The 19,503-nt window shown below is 42.1% G+C and overlaps 1 protein-coding gene across 1 annotated transcript; it reads right to left on the bottom strand.

Moving 5' to 3' along the window:
* Positions 1-4,902: 4,902 nt before the first annotated feature.
* Positions 4,903-7,653, bottom strand: LOC120803032 (glucose-dependent insulinotropic receptor). The gene is made up of 2 exons (XM_040151305.1): positions 7,080-7,653; positions 4,903-5,594 (listed from the first exon to the last, which is right to left on the bottom strand). The coding sequence occupies exons 1-2, from the start codon at positions 7,651-7,653 to the stop codon at positions 4,903-4,905; spliced, it is 1,266 nt and encodes a 421-aa protein (XP_040007239.1).
* Between the last annotated feature and the right edge of the window lie 11,850 nt (positions 7,654-19,503).

Raw genomic sequence — 19,503 nt, 5'->3', positions numbered from 1 at the left:
GCTTTAATTTCATCATTGTGATCATTAAACTGTTTGTGTTTATCGTTCTGAATTGATGATTTTGAAGATTTTCATTGACATTTACAATCATAATATCAGTTGTGGAGAGCATTCCTGTTTATTTGGATTACATCTGCAGTCTGCACGTCTTTGTATAAAGTCAATTCTAATGCAGAGCAATTCTACGTTTTCCTTCACTGGCTCTCAGTCATTTGTGTCAGCAGTTTGTTAATAAATATTTTGCATTTTGGTGTGTCTTAATTCTGTTTTTACAATGACTTAGCTATTCTACCATTGACTTCTGCTCACACATCATCAGAGGTGGGTAGAGAAGTCATATTAACAATTGAGTATCAATTAAATGCCTTTAATTTGTACCTTCAATTTGGCCTTCATTTCTGTCACTATCACACACAACATCGTTCTCACCAAAGTCATCGCTCAGTTCTGGGAAGGTGGCAACATTCCTACAACCGTGTGGCTGGAGGAGAAACAAACAGACAGTGGATAAACTACTGCAGTTGGATGAAGGGTGAGACATTTAATCTGGAGGCGAAAACTGAAAATTCAGACATTTCTATAATAATCCTGCATTGGACAGGAAAAGTGCGCTTTCAGGTACGGGCAACAGGGAAACGGTGAGGGCGTCTGGTGGAGAAAAGAGACGAAATAAATTATACACAAAGCAGTCAGTATGCATGCTCAAAATAAAAAATAAAAAATGTAAAGCCTAATGTGGATGGTTGTGAAAACCAAAAAATACTGAAGTTTTGGAAAAACATTTTTGCCGTCTCTGCTAAGATTAATTAGCAGTGGTCTTCCACAGTTACAGTTTGATTGCCTTTGCACAGCAGATGTACTGCATCATTCCCTGGAAGTATAAAATGGTAAAGATGCTGATTTCCTGTACTAATCTTGTAATAATAATTCATGATGTTAATACTGTATCATGCATTCGTCCATTAGCTGTACCGCTTCTCCTTGAGGGTTGCAGTGTCAGCTGCCAGTCCCAGCTGACACTGGGTGAGAGATAGAGCCGACACATAGAGACAAACAACCGGTCACACTCACTCAACCTGTCTGATCGTCTGACTGCTTCTTTTTTAGCGACGCCACCGTGTCACCAGCAACCAGCAATTGCCGTGATGAGCACTGAAGAAAGCGACGAAAGGTCGCATGAAACCAGAAAACTGCCTCTAATGTGTGTGGTCCCAACACAACGACGTGGTGACGCTCACAACCGCAGGCCCTTTTTTTAATGTATACACAAGAAAAAACACAAAAACAAAAAACAGAACGGTCTCCTCTATTTCCACCTGAGAAGATTATGTAGACAAACCACGGTGTGTCATGCTAAAGTAAATGTTAGCTATGTTACCCCACCTAGAAATCCCTGGCATCAACTGATGTAACTGCTTTGTTGATACAGACTGCTGACACGTAAAGTGGGCCACATTTATCAAGATTCAAGCAGCCAAGGAAGTTTCCATGACTGAATAGTTATCCAGCTATAAAATATTACATGTGCAAGCGGCCGCTCAGATAAACAGCGGGCTCGTCTGCTATCTGAGAAACATCAATTTAAAGCTACTAAATCACACTGATGTGATAAAGCAGCATAAAACAAAGTGACACGTAATTCGTGTATAATGCCACGGGTTCCAGTCTGTCTCATGACCTTTGCTGCATGTTGTTTGTAATCCGTCCTGCTTCGGTTTACTTGGCACGGAGGAGACATCACAAATCTAAAGCCGAAAACTGTGATTCGTTGCGACGTAAAATGCTGGAGGATGAGTTTCCTATTTTCTGGTGATAGACCTGAAAATTTCGAACTTAACGAATGGATTTGGTTTCTAGGTTATATGGTCAAAATGATGGTTTAGTAAAGCCTCTGCAGCTCGCATTATTGTGGGAAGAGTTGCGGAGGCTTTCAGCTCCTCAGAAGATGAGAATGCTTCATATTTTAAACAGGAAACAGCTCTTTAGCTGAGCTTCTCGGTGAATATATAAAACTTAGTTTATTCTGAATGTCTACGTTTTACTCTTTAATTACATATCCCTTTCGGTATGTCTGTGTTTATAATTGGTTGCTCCTGATGAGCGTTGAATGTTTTGGAATTTTGTGATGCTTGTTCCCATGCGTTCATTGGTTTTCTTTCATTAAGGGGCTCACCAAAACAAATTCCTGGGCGACTTGTCGAGTCAGCAGTTGAATCCTGAATTCCCGCTGTCGTGTCTTTCAGCAAGACAACGGCCCATGTCAGTGACCCGCCTACAACCCAAGCCCTGAGCTGTGATGCCAGATTGGACTGACAAAAAGTGGCCCAATGGGACCCTAGAACTCGCCCAGCTTTTAATCTTCACTTAGAAAACTGGAGTTTGCTTCCTATGACCTCGGGTCTTCTGTTTTATCAGGAGGCAAACTTAAACCATGGTTACGATAAGGTCATAAAAGAAAATCAAGTAAAGGTATTTTAGCTAATGTTACGTTGAGTGTTTAACCTGCGTTAAAATAAACTGATATGACGTTTGGTTTTGGCGGTCTTCAGGTGTCAGTCACTGTGTGCCCAGCCGAGCCTATTGAACTCTGGCTTCTGTCAATCTCATTCATACTACTCAGATGAGCGGAGCGGCTGATTTATTGGAATATACTGGATCCTGGTATTTTTTTGTGGGCGCAAATTGCCCAAATGATACAAAAATTAAATAAACAGTAGCCCAGAAAAAAACTTGCTCTGGACGCTCGGAGGCTTTTGTCAACCATGGAAAAGATTACCCTGTTTAAATTTAGTATAACTTTTATATTCTCTGGTCAAAGCGTTGTTTTTATTTTCTAAGGCCAAACTGAAATATGAATTCTCCTTCTTTTTTCCCTTTTTCCTTTTCCGATACGGTGGTAGAAGAAGACCAGACTGTAAACACTTCCTGCAGCAGGCGGTCCTTTGATGCCAGCGCTGTGTATGTTCCTCTGTGCTTCGAACCACGTCGCGGAGTAACACACAGAGTCAGGGAGTAACCTAGGGAGTGCTCAAAGCACAAGTTGGACTAAGCGGCTATTGTGGCCGTTTTACTGAATGGGTATTACGAGCTGTTTGTAGTGCCGGTCCACACAGATATCGAATGAGTCAATTCACCGGCCCCGACAGGGTCGCTCAGAACCAAAATTCACTGTCTGCCACTGCAGAAAAATAAATTAAACTTAAATTTTTGGTAATTACAATTTCCACCCAATGTGTACACAAGTCATAAACACCAATGAGGTTTATGCTGGTTCTTTAGCAACACTTTTTTCTTATAGTTTCAGTATGACGTTGGTTTTTTCTTGTTTCATTTTCAACATTACAGCCTGCGTTAATGTGTGTTTTCCCCCAGGCTGCACGCAGGCACTATCCTCTGCAAGTCCCTGTGGGATATCAGACTTGCAGTAAGTGTGCATAAAGTCATTGAAAGCCCCTCATGCGCTCACTGATTCCACAGTGGGACAGGCCTAAACCCCTCGCTGACTTCTCAGTGGCGCATGCCAGAGCCTGCGAAACCGGGCCTCCTGCTGCCACTGTCCTCTGACCCTTTTGGTCTCACAAATCTGGAACAAATCTGTAAATTCTACTGTACTGATGTCACTTTAATGAGTCTCCAGCCCGCCGTCACTCAACAAAGTGAACCCCAGGGAGAAGTGGATAGACTGTGTTCTCATCGCTTGGCAGGTAAACTGACTGAAAAGCCCAGACTTCTCCCTTGCAGAGAGGTTTGGCTACCCTGGGGCGTTGTTTAAATCCAGTTCGATTACTAGACAGCTCGTGTTTTTTGCCCAGTCTGACTTATTCTTCCCAGCAATTACTTTGGGTGTGTACAATTGCACCGTAACTAATAGAAATGATCGAAACTTCAACAAGGCTAGGAGTCGACAGCCACGCTGGCAGCTCTGTGAGGCCGCCGTGCTTTGAACTAAATGCTAACACCACCGCGGCGGCACGCTTAGAACGCTATTGTGGTGACGTTTGGCAGGTATAATGTTTACCATGGTCACCATCTTAGACTTTAGCGTAAATCCCATGTGTGGACAAATCAAATTTTTGAAAAATCAGAGGATCACCAAAGTGATTACAGTCCATCGTGTGTGGGGGCATAAATGTGTGTTCCAAACTTGGCATGGCAAACGTGGCAATCCATTCAGTGGCTGTTAAGACATTTTACTCAAAACCACATGTGTCAACCTCATGGTGGCGCTAGAGGAAAAGTCAGTTGGCCACTAAAGTAATTAAATTTCAAACTGTCGTGATCACGAATGTCCGCGCAACATTCTCGCTAATAGTTGTTGAGATATTTCAGTCTGGACGAAAGAGGTGGACCAGCCGACAGGCCAACACAAAGCCCCACAGCCGTGCCACTAGCATGGCTAAAAACAGGCTGTAATGAACCTGGATTTTCCTTGAATGCCACGTGATATTTGTAATTTGTTCACTGCCAACACATTTTAAAGATTCATTAGTAGTGAACACATGATGATGGATAGTTCAAAAGCTAGAGTAAAAGAAAGGGAGCAAAAGTTTTGACTTTAAAACTTTATTAATGGATTGGTCTCAGGCCTGAAGGATTTGGGTCGAATCGGGCTGAGGCCCGGCAGCACTGTAGGATACGGAATGATTCTGCTGCAGTACGGTGCACGTGTGATGGAGTTAGCTAAGGACTGTTTGTACGAATTATGAACAGTGTACTATTTTAAATGTAACACTTAGTAGTAACGTGTTTAATGGTAATATTTTTATTTTTGGCTTGAAGACCTCTGATCTTAAAGCCACGCTGGAATATCAATCAAGTCCGCGTTTCTAAAATCACCATTCACATTGATGAGACACTCTATCTATACATTTCTGTACAGTTTCTCTGGTTTCCCGGTTTCTTTCATAAGTTAGTCGTGGCAGATATTGCCGCAGTGTGAGCCTCGCTGTTGCAGGTAATTGGCCGCAACAGCGAGGGGTTAATGCTGTCTCCACCAGAAACACAGGCTTGAGTCTGCACAGGTGACTGAGGGTCATATCTTTCGGTGATACCTGGTGGTCCAGCGGCCACCCACCTGCCTGTAAAGCAGGAAAACATGGCTGCTAACTGCAGCCGCACCTCCCTTTGCCAAAAGGCGTAGACCAGCGGGTTGATCAGGGAGTTGGACAGTCCCAGCAGCCACAGATAATTCTCCAACACGTCCGTGAGTTCACAGCTTTTACACAGAACGTGAACTATGCACACCACGAAGAAGGGGCACCAGAGTACCAAGAAGCAGCCCACAAGCACAGCCACTGTCCTCAGGGCCTTCACATGACTCCAGTAACCGCTTCTCAGCTGCTGATGGTGGTGGTAATGTTGACAGGGTTGATGGCAAAGTCGGTCAGCTGTCCTGGAGCCTGCTTGCCTCACTTGGCAGATCTGCTTCTGGTGGCTGCAGGCGATCTTCAGGATGTCCAGGTAGATGTAGACGAACACAGAGAACACAGGGAAGAAGCACACGCTGAATAAGACGATGATGCCCACTTCGTGGATGACGGAGAAGAAGGCACAAAAGCCGTCGTAGCCCTCCGCCTGCAGCTGCCGCACCATGACTGAGTGGCAGAGGACATGGGTTATTTCACATATGACACTACTGCTGCATACACACAGATTATCAAGAAAACAGTCCTTGAACAGATTCTGGTACCCTGAGGCCACGGGATACTGGTTCCAAGCAAAACTGTATTGAAGGAAACGGGAAACCCCCATCTTCTCTTCAAACTTAGTTATTTTTTTCCGTAAATAGTTTGTCCTGTAAAGCTATTTCTTTTTCAGTGTGGGCTAAAGAAATGACACACAAGTTAATTAGTCAGAGTTAGAGGTGCTGGTTGGTGAATTTTCAAACTTTGACATGTTGAATGCATGTCACCCATGTGAACGCATTCGTGCGTGTGCGCCCTCGTGCGCGTGCATGAGATAAACAAAACGGGGGCGCACTCATGAAAAACCTGCTCCATAGTGCTAATAGCGGTCAAAAAGTCCACAGTGAAACTAATTTTCAACCACTATCTGTTAATTCAAATCAGACCTCTTGGCCTAACCCTTAAATGCATACCTTAAACCAGACTACATTACAACCTTTTATAATTCATTAATTTCATTCATTTAAGCACTCAGCTCCCTGGTACAACTCAAATGGTTTGTTTTTGACAGTGTTCTGGTGTCAAAATGTGAAAAATGATAAAAGCTTTGTTTTTCGGCTGTTTTCCTCTAAAAGGTTTGTAGGGTCGCTAGAGACCACAGGTATGTAAGAATGTTGACTCTGGCCGCTTGAAGACCAGACATGCTCCCGTGTTTTTTGGACTATGTGCAGAGATTTTACTGTGCATGCTGGCCAGAAGGGTGTTACAGTAGTCAAGACAAGAGATCACATGCATTCGTGCAAGATGCTGTTAGTATAATAGATAAATGTTACCTCCTACGGTAACAGCATGAGGTAGCCTAGCCAGTTGCCAATATGAGCCCACATTGTGGTTGGTGAAAACACTGTCCGGAGCCGGTTCTATCGTCAAATTGGTACATTTGGATCTACTTAGTTTGGCCCCTAGTGGATGATCAGGCCGTGCCAGACGCATGCGCTGCATCACAAAATGCAGCCACTTTGTTCATTTCAATGAGACCACTGAAAAAACGCAGGAGAAAAAAACACACAGGATCATCTGACAGAAAAGTTGAACCTGTTTTAACTTTTGCAGCAAGGCAATGAAATGTTATCGGCCACTGCACTGGCCGATCAAATACGTGCAAGCACATATAACATTGTAGCATGATTGACATAATACTGCTGTTTACCTGGCAACCATTAGGCTTGAGTTGAAAATCCTGTCTGATAAACCTTTCAGTACATGAAGGTATTACTCAAACTTGACCGCCTGGACCATTTCTGTCCAGTACTTGTTGCATCACGAAATGTCACAGCAGCACAGCAACTTGCACTTTTTAAATGCAATGTAATTTCACACTGAACGGCAGCTTTTTTTTTTCTTTCTTAAACATACAATTAATTAATTAATCAGATGTACTTTTTTAGGTCTCACCTGGCAAGAATCCCACAGTGAAGGAGCTGATCCACAGAGCCAGCAAGGAGCCCACCGCTGTCCCCTTACCAGACAGCAGGGAGTACCGCAAGGGCATCTTGATGGCTGCGTAGCGGTCAAGTGAGATCAGGAACATGGACATGATGGAGGCTGTGCAGGGCGATGTCACAAAGGCCATCCGCATCAAACACCGGGTCTTCCCCTGAGCAAGAGGTGTGGCGTTCGTGGGAGGGTCAGCAGTAACGTGACTGTGCCGGTTCTGAGGGACACTGTTGCCGTTGCTGTTGAAGTCTTCTGTGGCCAGGCCAGTGATGGCCACACCCACCAGGGCGTCGGCCAGTGCCAAGTTGAGGACGAAGCACCAGCTCTGGCTGCTCTTCTTAAGGAGTACCTTTAATAGAGCGACTGCCACCAGCAGGTTGGTGGGGATGATGAGGCAGGCGGCGATGCTCAGGATCACACCCATCACCCGAGGCCTCACGTCGCTTTGGGTCGTCGGCTCGTCGGACTCCAAGCAGTCAGGAGTCATGCTAACGGAAGACTCAGTGCTTGCTTGTCCAGTCAAATAGGACATGTTGATATCAAAAAAACCCAAAAGATTTAAAGGTGAAATTTACAAGCATTTGTGCAGTTGAGATGGGCTTTTATCCGTTACAGCCATTGTCCATTATAACACAAAATGTGGCACCAGCAGTTAATTACCATCTCAGAAAAAAGACACAGAGATTTCCACAAATGCTCAAAAACAAACTAGGTCAAAACTTTAAGAAAGGTTAAGACTGTGTAAATATTGTTGCGAAAATTTTATTCTGAAATATCAAATATCATGTCAAATAACTTGTTCCAGTAGCTGAAACATGTGACTACACTCAAGTAGAAAAGACTTCAGGCATCAAACTGTTACGATGAAGAATCTCATCAGCCAAAATCATCTTGTTACATTAATCCAGTGTCCTGTAATGGTTCCACACCGGCCGGTCTCAAAGTTTTAGAGAGTCAACATGATCCTAAAACGTCCATTCGATCTCACCGGCCTCATCACTGTCCTTTAAATCCCCACAAACAAATGCAGAAGGACAGAAACACTCGCAGCATTATCAGCAGGTCTCGCCTAACCCCTCCCCTCTCTCTCTCACACACACATACAGCCTATAGACGAACACACACAGCTCCACAAACACATAAGCACCCTTCCGCTGCTTAGCCGTTGCTGTTGTTCCCCTTACTGGGACTGAACCTTGCCCCAGCCGTCTGCCTGCTGGCTCTCACCCAGGCATGAAGATCTGTGTTTTCAATCATCACTTTTACTTTCTTTATCTTTTTTAATCAGGAAGATTTTTTGAACTAAGGTTTATTTTTAGTTAATTTAATGCAGAAAGCCAAACCATACATAATGGGGAATAGATAAATGAATGTAAATAAATTAAATGAATGCTGAATAAACGAATGGCTAAATGGGCAGGTTGATCTATATTGGGCTGGTTCAGAGTTTCTCTTACAAAACCAAAAATTCTTGTTCGAAAACACTTTCGACAAAGAATAAAACTCACCTTTGTGTCGCTAGAAAAAGTTTGTTTTTCGAGTTTGTAAAGTGGTTCATGTTGCCCCTTTGTGGCCGTCGGAGGAAAGAACACACATTTCAGCTGTGGGTCCCGCCAACCATCAAGGTGATATTCCAACTTTTCCACCCCAGCCAGAGGTAGAAATTTTTGCAAATTTAAAATTCTGGTGTTTCCGCTCAGAGTTTACAGTTACAAAGCGATACTGAACCAAATTTACAGGCTCCTGTTACAAAATAAACAAAATTTGTTGCATTTACAGTTGGATCTTTAAATAGTTGTCTCTGCTGGAATCATGAATCTCGGTGCTTTTAAATAAATGCACAGTTTGTCAACTTTTGAGCAAGTATTCAACTAGATGCTGCTCGTTAAACGTATCACACATTTGTAGAGTAATGTAAGAAGTAAGATGTGGATGCTTTTATTGATTCCTTCAGTTTATAAAAATCACTTAGGTACGGCCCTTTACACAAGGCGGAGAAAGCACAGTATATTGAACCTAAGTGCAATAGCCTCCTATCCCCATGTGTATTCCAGCGAGGTGCGTACTCTGCAGGGTTGCGGCTTTAACGTCGATGAGTGTCCTACAGTGATGTACAGGAACATGTTGCAGTGGAGTTGGGTAGAGATACGTGGACCGCATTCTGGCTCTTCACTGAGCATGGTGTAAAAAAAATGTCCACGAGTTCCCTGATATTTGCATGATCAAAAATTATCTGCTGGTTTGGTAAAATTCATTCAGTAATATAAAACACAAGCAGCTACAGCCGTGTTTGTGTAGTGTACAGAGCTGAATGGGCTTAGTTAAACTCTAACCCTGCTGGCCGCCGTCCTCTTTAGGCCCCAGAGGAGACATCTGGCATGATGGGACCATTTTCCACCAGGATTCACACACAAATAGATCTGGCTAATGATGCTCTCTCGCTGCACTCACTCAAAACATCATCTGGCATCACACCAGCTTCACAAACTGGCGAGTGGCAGCTACAGTACGCCCTGAGAGAAAATATTTAGGGAAAAACACAAAATGCAGTGATCTGAGACATCCCTACCTAAACTTAAACTGGTTAATGATTAGTCCTGATTATGTGTATGCAATGAGCTTTTAGCTTTGACACAAGAAAACAGCATTTCACTTTTGCTGCCATAAGCGAAAAAAGATTTCCAGCTAAAACAGGATGTCGGAGCTGGACCTAACTCTTCAATCATCAAAATTTCAGAAAGTAAAAAAGATGCCGCAAAACTGTCCTGAAAATGATTCATATTTTAAGAAAAGGAAACATGTTCTCAACCTAACATGTACAACCACCACTTACGTCTCTTTGAAAGTTTATTTAATTGCAGATATTCTATAAAAAAGGGGACTGTTAAGATTCTGCGACGTATTATTGCTTTAAAGAAGTAAAAGTCTGCAAATATGAAACAAGGAGATAAATGTTAATATTTTTGTGGCATTTGTTTGCTCATTAATTATTTAATTTCACTGGTATATAAGTGTAAGAGGAATCTCTTCGCAGAATTTATTCTGATAATTTTGCAAAATATTGTAAATTATGTTTATTACACTTGCCTGCACACGGTATAGGCGTCAGTTAGGATCAAACACGTGTGAGTAAAAGAGAATGATGTATACACTGTACAAATCAGGGTTTGATGCCAACTACGTGCTCAGGAAAAAAAACAAATCAAGGAGAAGGACACAGAAAAGAGATTTTAGCAATGCCAGCAGCATGGGTATACAGATATCAAAGTCCCTGGCAGATGAATCTCAATAACTTTTGTGGATCCTCAGACAGTTCCTCTAGCGCCACCAGTGAGTCAGAGTTTTCATTTAATCAGTGAAATAGCGTGAAATCTGTTACATGGATTGGCTAAAAAACATTGTACATTCATGGTTCCCAGAGAATGAATCCTAGTGACTTTAGTAATCCCCTGACTTTTCCTTTAGCACCACCAGCAGGTTGACATTTTTAGTTCAGAGTCAAATGTCTTGACGACTACTGTACGGACTGCCAATGTCATTTGTTGCAGACATTCGTGTCCCCCACATGATAGACCCTTTTCAGAGCAGACAGTTGACTTGCCAGCAGGAAAAGCACGGGTGTAATTGATAACCTTACAAATGACCGCTTTCCATTTAGGTGAGCTAGTCGCAGGGTCCTGATATTGTGCACGCTGGCTCACTGGCATGCCTTACTGGGGCATGTGATGGAACTGAGCCATTGTTACATGTCAAATGTCTGCAGTGAAAAAGGTCTTTGACCTGTAACTTTGTTGAAAATTTCATTTTGTCCAACGTTCAGCTGTACATTTTGTTGAGTGCTAATTAGCAAATGTTAGCGTGCTAACACACTATTTATGGTGAAAAAACATTCATTACTAAAAATCAGCATTTAAAATCAGCATTAACATTATCATAGGGACCATGTTGACACACTGATGTTAGCATTTGGCTTAAACATTGCTGTGCCTAAGTGCAGCATCACAGAGCAACTAGCATGGCTGTAGAGTCTTGATAAAAATAAGCTGATAGTTAAACATAACTGGACCAAGGAGGAAAAATTTGCTACAGAGTGATAAAAAAAGAACTGATTGGTTGAAAAAACTGAATGTGTTAACCCCTTTGTGACAGTGTTTTCACACCTTCACCTCCAGTCCCACAAACACATCCCCAAACTTCAACACTGCAATCCCAGCCAGCCCAGAGCAGCAGAGCACATTTTCACCGGGTTCAATTTGAGTCCAAAGCAACCTGAGAGGAAAGATCCTCTTTTTATTACCTCTCACACCCCCTCCCTCCCGACAAACCAAAATAGCTCCAGCAGACACACAATGTAGGAATGTTATTCACCCCTGCTAGACCTTTCAGGACCTTTCAAAACAAAGTGTGGGTCAGCAGTAATTGTGCCCAGTGCCCAGCAGCACCCAGGGAGCCGGGATCCTGTTTACACCTCTGCCAACGCCATCCTCCACCCGCTGTGACGGAAACTTGTTAACTCCACCTCAGCTTGGGATCTGGTTTGAAGAAACTGCTGAGTGTTTTGAGCCAAAGTGAGGAGTTCTCCAGTTTTGGAACTTGTCAGGAAAAAGTTCTTCGGGCAGGATTGTTAAGGTGATGATGATGATGTTATGTCAGTGAAGCTGTCAGGGCGATGTGTGGTGTTCAGCAGGAGCAGGGTTTAGCTGCTATTTCCTACTGTTGTTCCACATCAATATGGCCTGCAGCAGAGTTTGGGTTGTGTCAGAGCTTTTGGGGTTGTCCCAAGACCAAAATCCCAAATTTATTATAGTTTCACCTCACAATGTTCCAGACTTCATATTTCATTCTTAAACCCTGCTGCTTCAATTCTGTCCTGGTGTCACTGAGGACAACTGTAAAAAAATAAACTGTTAGACTTGTAAAAATTTGTTTTTTGAATAGGACTCCATGTTACCCATGGTGTGTTATTTAAATGAATCAAACTATAAGACTGGCATTGTGCTTACAACCTCTTTTAACATGAATGGGTAGTATAAACATACTGGTAACAGCATTTCAGATGGTTTTATAGATCAGACCATCCACATAGATAACCTTCAATGTCCCCAAAGGGTGTTCTGAAATTGGCAAAACTGCATTTTTGTACTGCGCACCCTGGAACTGGAATCAATTATCAGACCAATTTATTTTGGAAATACTGCTGTAATACCACACACCCAAACGCCTAATTAAAAACTTGTTTTGTTAAGAATGTAAAAGCTGTAAATAGACCAGTTCCCACATTTGTCTCTCAGGCCTAGTGTTATTGTGCTATATGCTCAATATGAAAGTTGTAAATTAATTCTTTATGTGACTTTTCATGTGTTAACTGCACTGGCAGTTCTGGCCAGGTCTCTTTTGTAGAAAAGATGAAGTAAGTCAAGAGACTTCCTGGTAAATTAAAGGGTAATTAAGATACACAGATATAGCCTCCTACCCAGCTAAAAACCAAGACCAGGACAACGTCGGTCCACCTTTTAATTTAAATCTTGCTGAAGACTTTGCTTTGCTCTACCCAAGGGCAGTATAGTGAACAAAGATTACAAACTCATAATCTGTAAAGAACAAAAGTTTCAAAATAAGTATATTCTAAATGTATTGGAAACTTTGAATAATTTGGGCGGGCGTAAAATGCCAGATGTAAGAAATTAGAATTTAAGAAAGGGTTTTATTTCTTCCTGTGCACCAGCCACATTCACATTTCACAAATGAAAAAAGAAAAAAAAAAAAAAAAAGTGTTCTCATCTACAGTATAAGTGTTTGCACCAATATACGTTTCCTTTTCATGTGTGAACTGTGGTAGACACTGTGAAATTGATAGCAGGGAAACTGACTGCCTTTGTGTTTCTACCAGACTGAAGATGTCTTTAAAGAGGCGGCTGCTGTCCATGTTGTTGTGCTGTGTTTACTGTGTGGCCTCGCTCTTCTGCCTCCACCCAAACCGCAACAACTGCTTCTCTGCCGGAGCTCGGTGAGTCCGTGTGTGTCAACATATTGAACATAAACAAACATTTAAGAACTTTTTTGTTACAATGGCTGATTTTCTAGACAACTGTCATATTGTACATTAGGAAATTTACAGTTTTATCTCCTCTGGGAATCGCCACTTTAACGTGGTGGATAGGTTTGTCCCTGGGAGCGGTGTTGATGAAGGGCAGCAGCCCATGGCAGTGTCTCCCAAAGCAAATTGGTCCCAGGGGAGGGGCCAGACTAAGAGCGATTCATTTTTTAATTTTTTCGGAGATGTGACATCTTGCCGGGACCAAGGAATCCCAGGCCACCCCTGCAGCCAGACTTGGGAGGAGAGCTCAACTGTGAGCATCTGGTGGCTTGGCCTTGACCGATGAGGCGGGCAAAGCCAGAAAAAAATTGCATGGGGCCACCACCCCGTGGAACCACCATTGTAGGGTTATGAATTGGGGTGAGGTGCTCTAAACCGGGTGGCAGGCAAGGGTAGGGACCTAGGCTTGCTGATCCCTGGAATTGTAGACTGGTCCTAGGGAGATGGTCATCTCTCTGTTGGGGAAGTAGCTGCTGTAGTTGAGCAAGGTGGAGCATTACCAACTAGATGTATATGGGCTGACCTCCACGTGCAGCATTGGCTCTGGAATGAAGCTACTGGAGAGGCTAGACTCTGATAGCCACCCGGGAATGATTTGGATCAGATGGGGGGACGCTGCCAGACAGACCTGGTAAAACCAAACGTCTAGTGAGGGTGAACTAGGAACACTAGCTGAGGCTCCTGTCAGGAAGGTCTTCAACTCCCACCTCCGGAAGAACTTCTCAGGCTCTGGTGTGTTTTGTGGACAGGATCTCAAGGCACAGTTGGGGGTAGGAGAGTGTCCCGTTTGGGGACCTCAGAATTGCCTCTCTGTTTTTTGCAGATGATATGGTTCTTTTGGCTTCATCAGACTGCGACCTACACTTCCAAGTCTGATGCCATGGTTGCCTGCCGGAAAATGGTGGATTGCTTCCTTCAGGGTGGGAGTGAATTGCTGCCTCAAGTGAAGGAAAGGCAACACTTCTTGTGTCCAATTATGTTGGCTCACATGTTCTGCACTTGAACACACTGCAAAGACTACAACCATTAACCAGCTGTCCATTTATGTAGATATTTGGATAGTGTTTTCACATTTTGAAACCGTTTGACTAGCTTTGTCCAGGTTACTGCAGATGTGCAGTTAGTTCAATAATTCTCATTTCTAGAGGGAAGAGCGAAAAAAGTTGATCGGTTGAGTTAAGATGGTGGTTGGATACTGTATTAGCTGTGTTAGCTAGGTTAAGAGGAAAACAAGAAAAAAGTCCTTTTTTTTTCTTTTTCTTTTCCAATAATTTCCTTTTGGGATTCACATCTTTGGCTGGAAATTTGCCCAGATGATCTCTGCCCTTGCTTGGAGTTGTGAGTTATTAACAAGAGAAGCACTAGATATTTGAGTATGAGTCCAAATGTCCAACCTGACTCGTGACACAGTTTTTAAAAAAAAAAGTATTTTAAAGCCTTTAAGAAAGCAATGACAAGATGAGAGAGAGAGAGAGAGAGAGAGAGAGAGAGAGAGAGCTGCAGCAAGGGTCCCTGAATCACAAATATTGCAGTTTAAGGGCAATGTAATAAGCCTAAACCTACAGAGGACACCTACCCAAGAGATTTTGATTTAATTTTGATTTTTTCCCCAAAGCCTGTGCTACAAGCCATCAATCTTAAGTCTATTTTGCTCATCCAAATACATCAAAAAACACATGAATATTATACATATATACAATGTATACATATACAAATTCAAAGGAATTAAAGCAATACAAATTGATCATATAAACTGGCATTGCCAACCCTTGAGCTTTTGCTTGAGGATGAGGGCAGAAGAATCAGAGGTAATTAAAAAGACTGCATCTGTGCTCTTCTTCTATGGTTTGGGCGTGCCTGTAAATGAAAAAAACAGTTAAGGACGAGTATCATTTGTCTCACAGCAGACATTTAGATCTTTAAAACACAGGTGTAAAACTGATTTCTCATTTAGGGGCTCCAGTGCCAGGACCCCTGTATTGTTCGTGCTGGTTCACTCATATAGCATTTAGTCACAGCTGCTCTTTTGGCCCTTTACTCAGTATTCTCCCTTTTTACTCTCTCTTGTGCTTTGCCTTAAGTCACTCTCCCTATTCTCTTATCTTTTCATCCTTACTCTCACTTGTTTTCCCCTCCCTTAGGAATCTGGTGTCAGTCGTCCAGCAGCTTTACCAGCGTGTCATTCGACTGCTGCGCACCACTCTGTGATCCACAGTGCTTCTTGTAGTTCAACCAATAACCCCGAGCCTGTCCTGTTGCTGTGGTGGCTCTGGCTGCTGTGGCTGTTGTCAAGCATGCCCTCCAGTAGTGCATTGCCGATTAGAAAGAAAAAGAAGAAACAGAGGAAGAGGAAAGGTGTCACTCCACTCTTGGACTGTAGAGTTTCAATCAACTCAGTATTTTCTGTAGGGGGCCACCTGCCCTGATCTGCTCACTACTTCATTTCCCTGACTGTATTTTAGCTGAAGAGAAGAGTATCTAAAAATGTCTATTTTTCTACTGATGAAGGTTAACATTATATTTATATTTGCTGTGCGAGATGCCGGTGAGGTGGAAAGGACATCAACAGTCCTCTTTTAAACGCATTTTGAGGGTTCACTGGGAGCTTGGCTGCTCTGCTGTTTACCTCAGGTACTGAAGAATGAAGCTTAAAGAAATATACTGGCTGAAATTCCTGCACTGGCTAGGAGACTTTGTCATAAGTGAGGGAGCGAATTCTCTTCCCTTCATTAACAACTACTGTACCGCAGAGTTATTCCTGTGGAGCTGCTTCGTGGCTGGCAGTGGCACCTGTGGCGTGAGTATGAGCGCTGATCAGAGTGAAGCCTAGAAAACAAACACTATAGAGGTCTTCACAGGTCCAAAATTTGGGAAAACCTACCCGAACCCATTGAGCATAGATTAATTTTCAAGACAAGATCTGAGAAGAGGCCAGAACCAAAAGGGGACAGCCAGAGGACAGTCATAATTGGCCTGAAATAGACCTGAGGACAATCAGATCTGATCCAAAATGCGGTCACCCAAACAGACCCGACTAGAGAGCGAGCACTAGCACTAGCAGCAGTAAGACACTCAACCAATTAAGGAGTCGTTGCGGTTGGAAAGCGTAACAAAGCATGTAAATTTTCCCTGACACAGCACGTGATCAGAGTTGATAGCGAATCCGCCAGGAGCCATTTGGCTTTGCGACCCATTAACACAAGATCGAACAGGACCCTACCCAGACCCTGTTAGACAAAATCAAATTGATTCCCTTTACTAGGAACCAAGAGGACACATCGGGGCCTACTCTGAAGTACACAAACTCGATTACAACACATGGCTAGTGCTTTGCAAATATGTGGAACAGCTGTACATGAAACATAAGCATCAGACTAGACAGCTTCCCTTTAAAGTTGCCCTAATGCCCTTCACTGCTATGGTATTAGTGAAATTTGAATTTACCTAGCTAGAAGCATCCATGTTTGTGTTTCTATGCTTGGTATACTTTACTGCTGTGAAGCTTCCTTTATAACAAGGCCGCGAATAACAAATTAGGCCAACGCATGCAAGCTGATCTGGGGCCTCACTGACAGGACCGGCAGCACGTTTTTCAAGTTTAGGCAACTAAAACTACTTTGAGGGTCAGTTGACCCAATTTACATACAATATTTAATTACTTACTTACAGTGGTTGCAAGCAGATACAGTTGTTTTGCCTTTATCTGTACAGGTTTTGAGATATCTCTGAGATTTGTGCCTCTCCGCCAATACAGTGGAGGTGAATGGAATTTAGTTTGTGGGGCTCAAAGCAATGAAAAATTACACTCAAAGAATCCAGCAGCAAAATGTCTCTCCAAACACATATCCCTGTTACTCTGGATAATCCACAGAAAACAGCAGTTTTCACAGGGACTATTTCTTTGGAAGAAAACAGTCTCAATAAAACTTTTTTTTACTAGCTTACAGTGAGGTTGCTTGTCAGGAAAACATCAACGTGGGTTGTTTTAAGCTGGATGAAAAAAAAATGCTGATGTTTTGTTTTGATGAGGACAGTCTCTCATCCGTCGCATAGATGTTGAAAAAGATATCAGGTCAGAGGTCACCTGTAGGTTAAAAAGCGCCAATTTAAATAAAGAGTTGTAGTTAAACTGAGAAAAGGGGGAATGGATGAGTAAAGCTAATTCAATTAGTATGAAAAGTATTACATCCGAACTCCCCGGGTTATTACATTTAAAGCAATAATTATATCGTGCTTTTTAGTGCCGAGCTGAAACTTTTGCTACCAATCAAACTAAAGTTGGAAGAAAGAAGGGACTTGGTAACTTGGTACAGTGAAGCTTTTTAGTGAAAGGGCCGATCACAGATATTTCAGCTGGAATGCTTGAGTGAAGTGAATGAGCTATAATATTCTGTGCTGCCTGAAAAGATATCTTTTTTGTATGAACTGAGTGGAAGTGTTACCCTCCCTAGAGGATTGACTGCTCCACACTGGATGTTAAAACTAAGTGTTCTTTGTCAAGGTTTTGCTTAGATAAATTAAATTTAGGAAAATCCTGTGGTTGTTGAACAGGGGCGAATGGAGTGTAAATACTGGGCTATGACAATTGTCTGCTGAGGTGATATCATCGCTGACTTTAACTTGGGTCCCTATTTCTGACTGCAGTAGGACATAAAGCAGGTGTGCCTGGAGACTTTCAGTTATATGATATCATGATTTAAATATACTGTAGACAGATACACTCCATTAATACAACAACAATAAACAATATAAATCTACAATAAATCTACGTTGTTTCGTAATGTATTTTCATTAAGGCATAAAGATGTGGCAAATAAACATTTCTGAATGACTATAACATCAATTTACCTTATGCAGAAAACTAAGTTTTAAAAAAAAAAGTAATTTAACAAGTGCAAGCTTGTGTTTCAATGGTTATGAGAGCGTTGCATTCAATGTGTGTGGGGAAAAACGCAATCAGATGATCTCAAACAAACACCTGTGATGGACAAAATGGCAATAGTCAGCAGAACCATGATTTTGGCTTTTGAATTAAGTGTATGTAATTTTTCAGTAGATGTTATGATAACACACGTGATATGATATGATATTGGTTATAAGTCAAAGTACTGAAGAAATACGGGATATTTTGGGGGAAATCAATATTTGCTTTTCTTTAAGATGAGCGATATGCCTCATTAAAAAAATGTACACTCAGTTGCCATTTTTTAGGTGCACCTGGCTAAAATTTCATAAAGATTATATTTTACCCTCACTGATATAAATGAGGTGGACAAAATATTAGAAACACCTCTCTGTGTAACCCAACGCAATTCAACAGCAACACAAACTGCAGCCTCCAAAATGGCTCATAAACTTGAGTCAACACCTCTTCAACAGTTTCGCTGGAAACGAAACATTACAACCGTGTGTACATACAGTATGTGTTGACCTACATCTTAACATTGTGAGAAGTATTCTCAGACAGGTGTACCCCGCTTTCTCCGACACAAACCAATCATTTAGAGATGTTAAAAACACACGGGGAAAAAGTACTTTGATATACAGTGCTGTGCAAAAGTTTTAGGCACTTAAAATGTTAAGATTCTTATCCCTCATGTAACACTATCACGTAGCATCTGATCTGTCCTCAATTCATTCACCTGCATGACAACGACCCCAAACATTCATTCATCACAGCGAACTATCTTCAGCAAAGAGAACAACAGGGAGTCCGGCAACAGATGGTCTGGCCCCCCAAAGAGTCCCGATCTCAACATCCTGGAGTCAGTCTGGGATCACATGGAGAGCCAGAAGAAACCGAGAAGGCCTAAATTCACAGAAAAACTGAGGCAAGTTCTCCAAGATGCTTGGAACAACCTACCTGCCAAGGGGCTTGAAAAACTGTGTGCGGGTGTACCAAGGAGAATCGCTGCTCAAATATTGATTTAGTTTTTTTCCTGTTTACTGCACTTTGTATGAAGTTAATTGATAAATAGAAACTATTCATGGTATAATTTTAAAGGATTCTCACATTACGTTTATCGTCACAAACTTTGCACACTACTGTATATCACATTATTAAGCAATATGCTTTATATGTTCCTGTATGTTTTTTATCCACTTATGAAGACCATGAGATATTGCTGAAAGCTCTGAGAGGCTGGTGATGTTCTGCTATTTCCACGTGTAATTATGCGATTCTAATATCATCAGTTTTTTATTATTATTATTATTAGCTATTGGATTGTTGGTATTTTTAACATTACATTAATGACCATGATGACCTTACGCAGTTCGTCAACA

The sequence above is a fragment of the Xiphias gladius genome, chromosome 17, assembly GCF_016859285.1.
Source record: "Xiphias gladius isolate SHS-SW01 ecotype Sanya breed wild chromosome 17, ASM1685928v1, whole genome shotgun sequence".
NCBI classification, from domain to species: Eukaryota; Metazoa; Chordata; class Actinopteri; order Istiophoriformes; family Xiphiidae; genus Xiphias; species Xiphias gladius.
The sequence above is the reverse complement of the archived record's forward strand: the minus strand, read 5'-3'. Positions and strand labels throughout refer to the sequence as shown.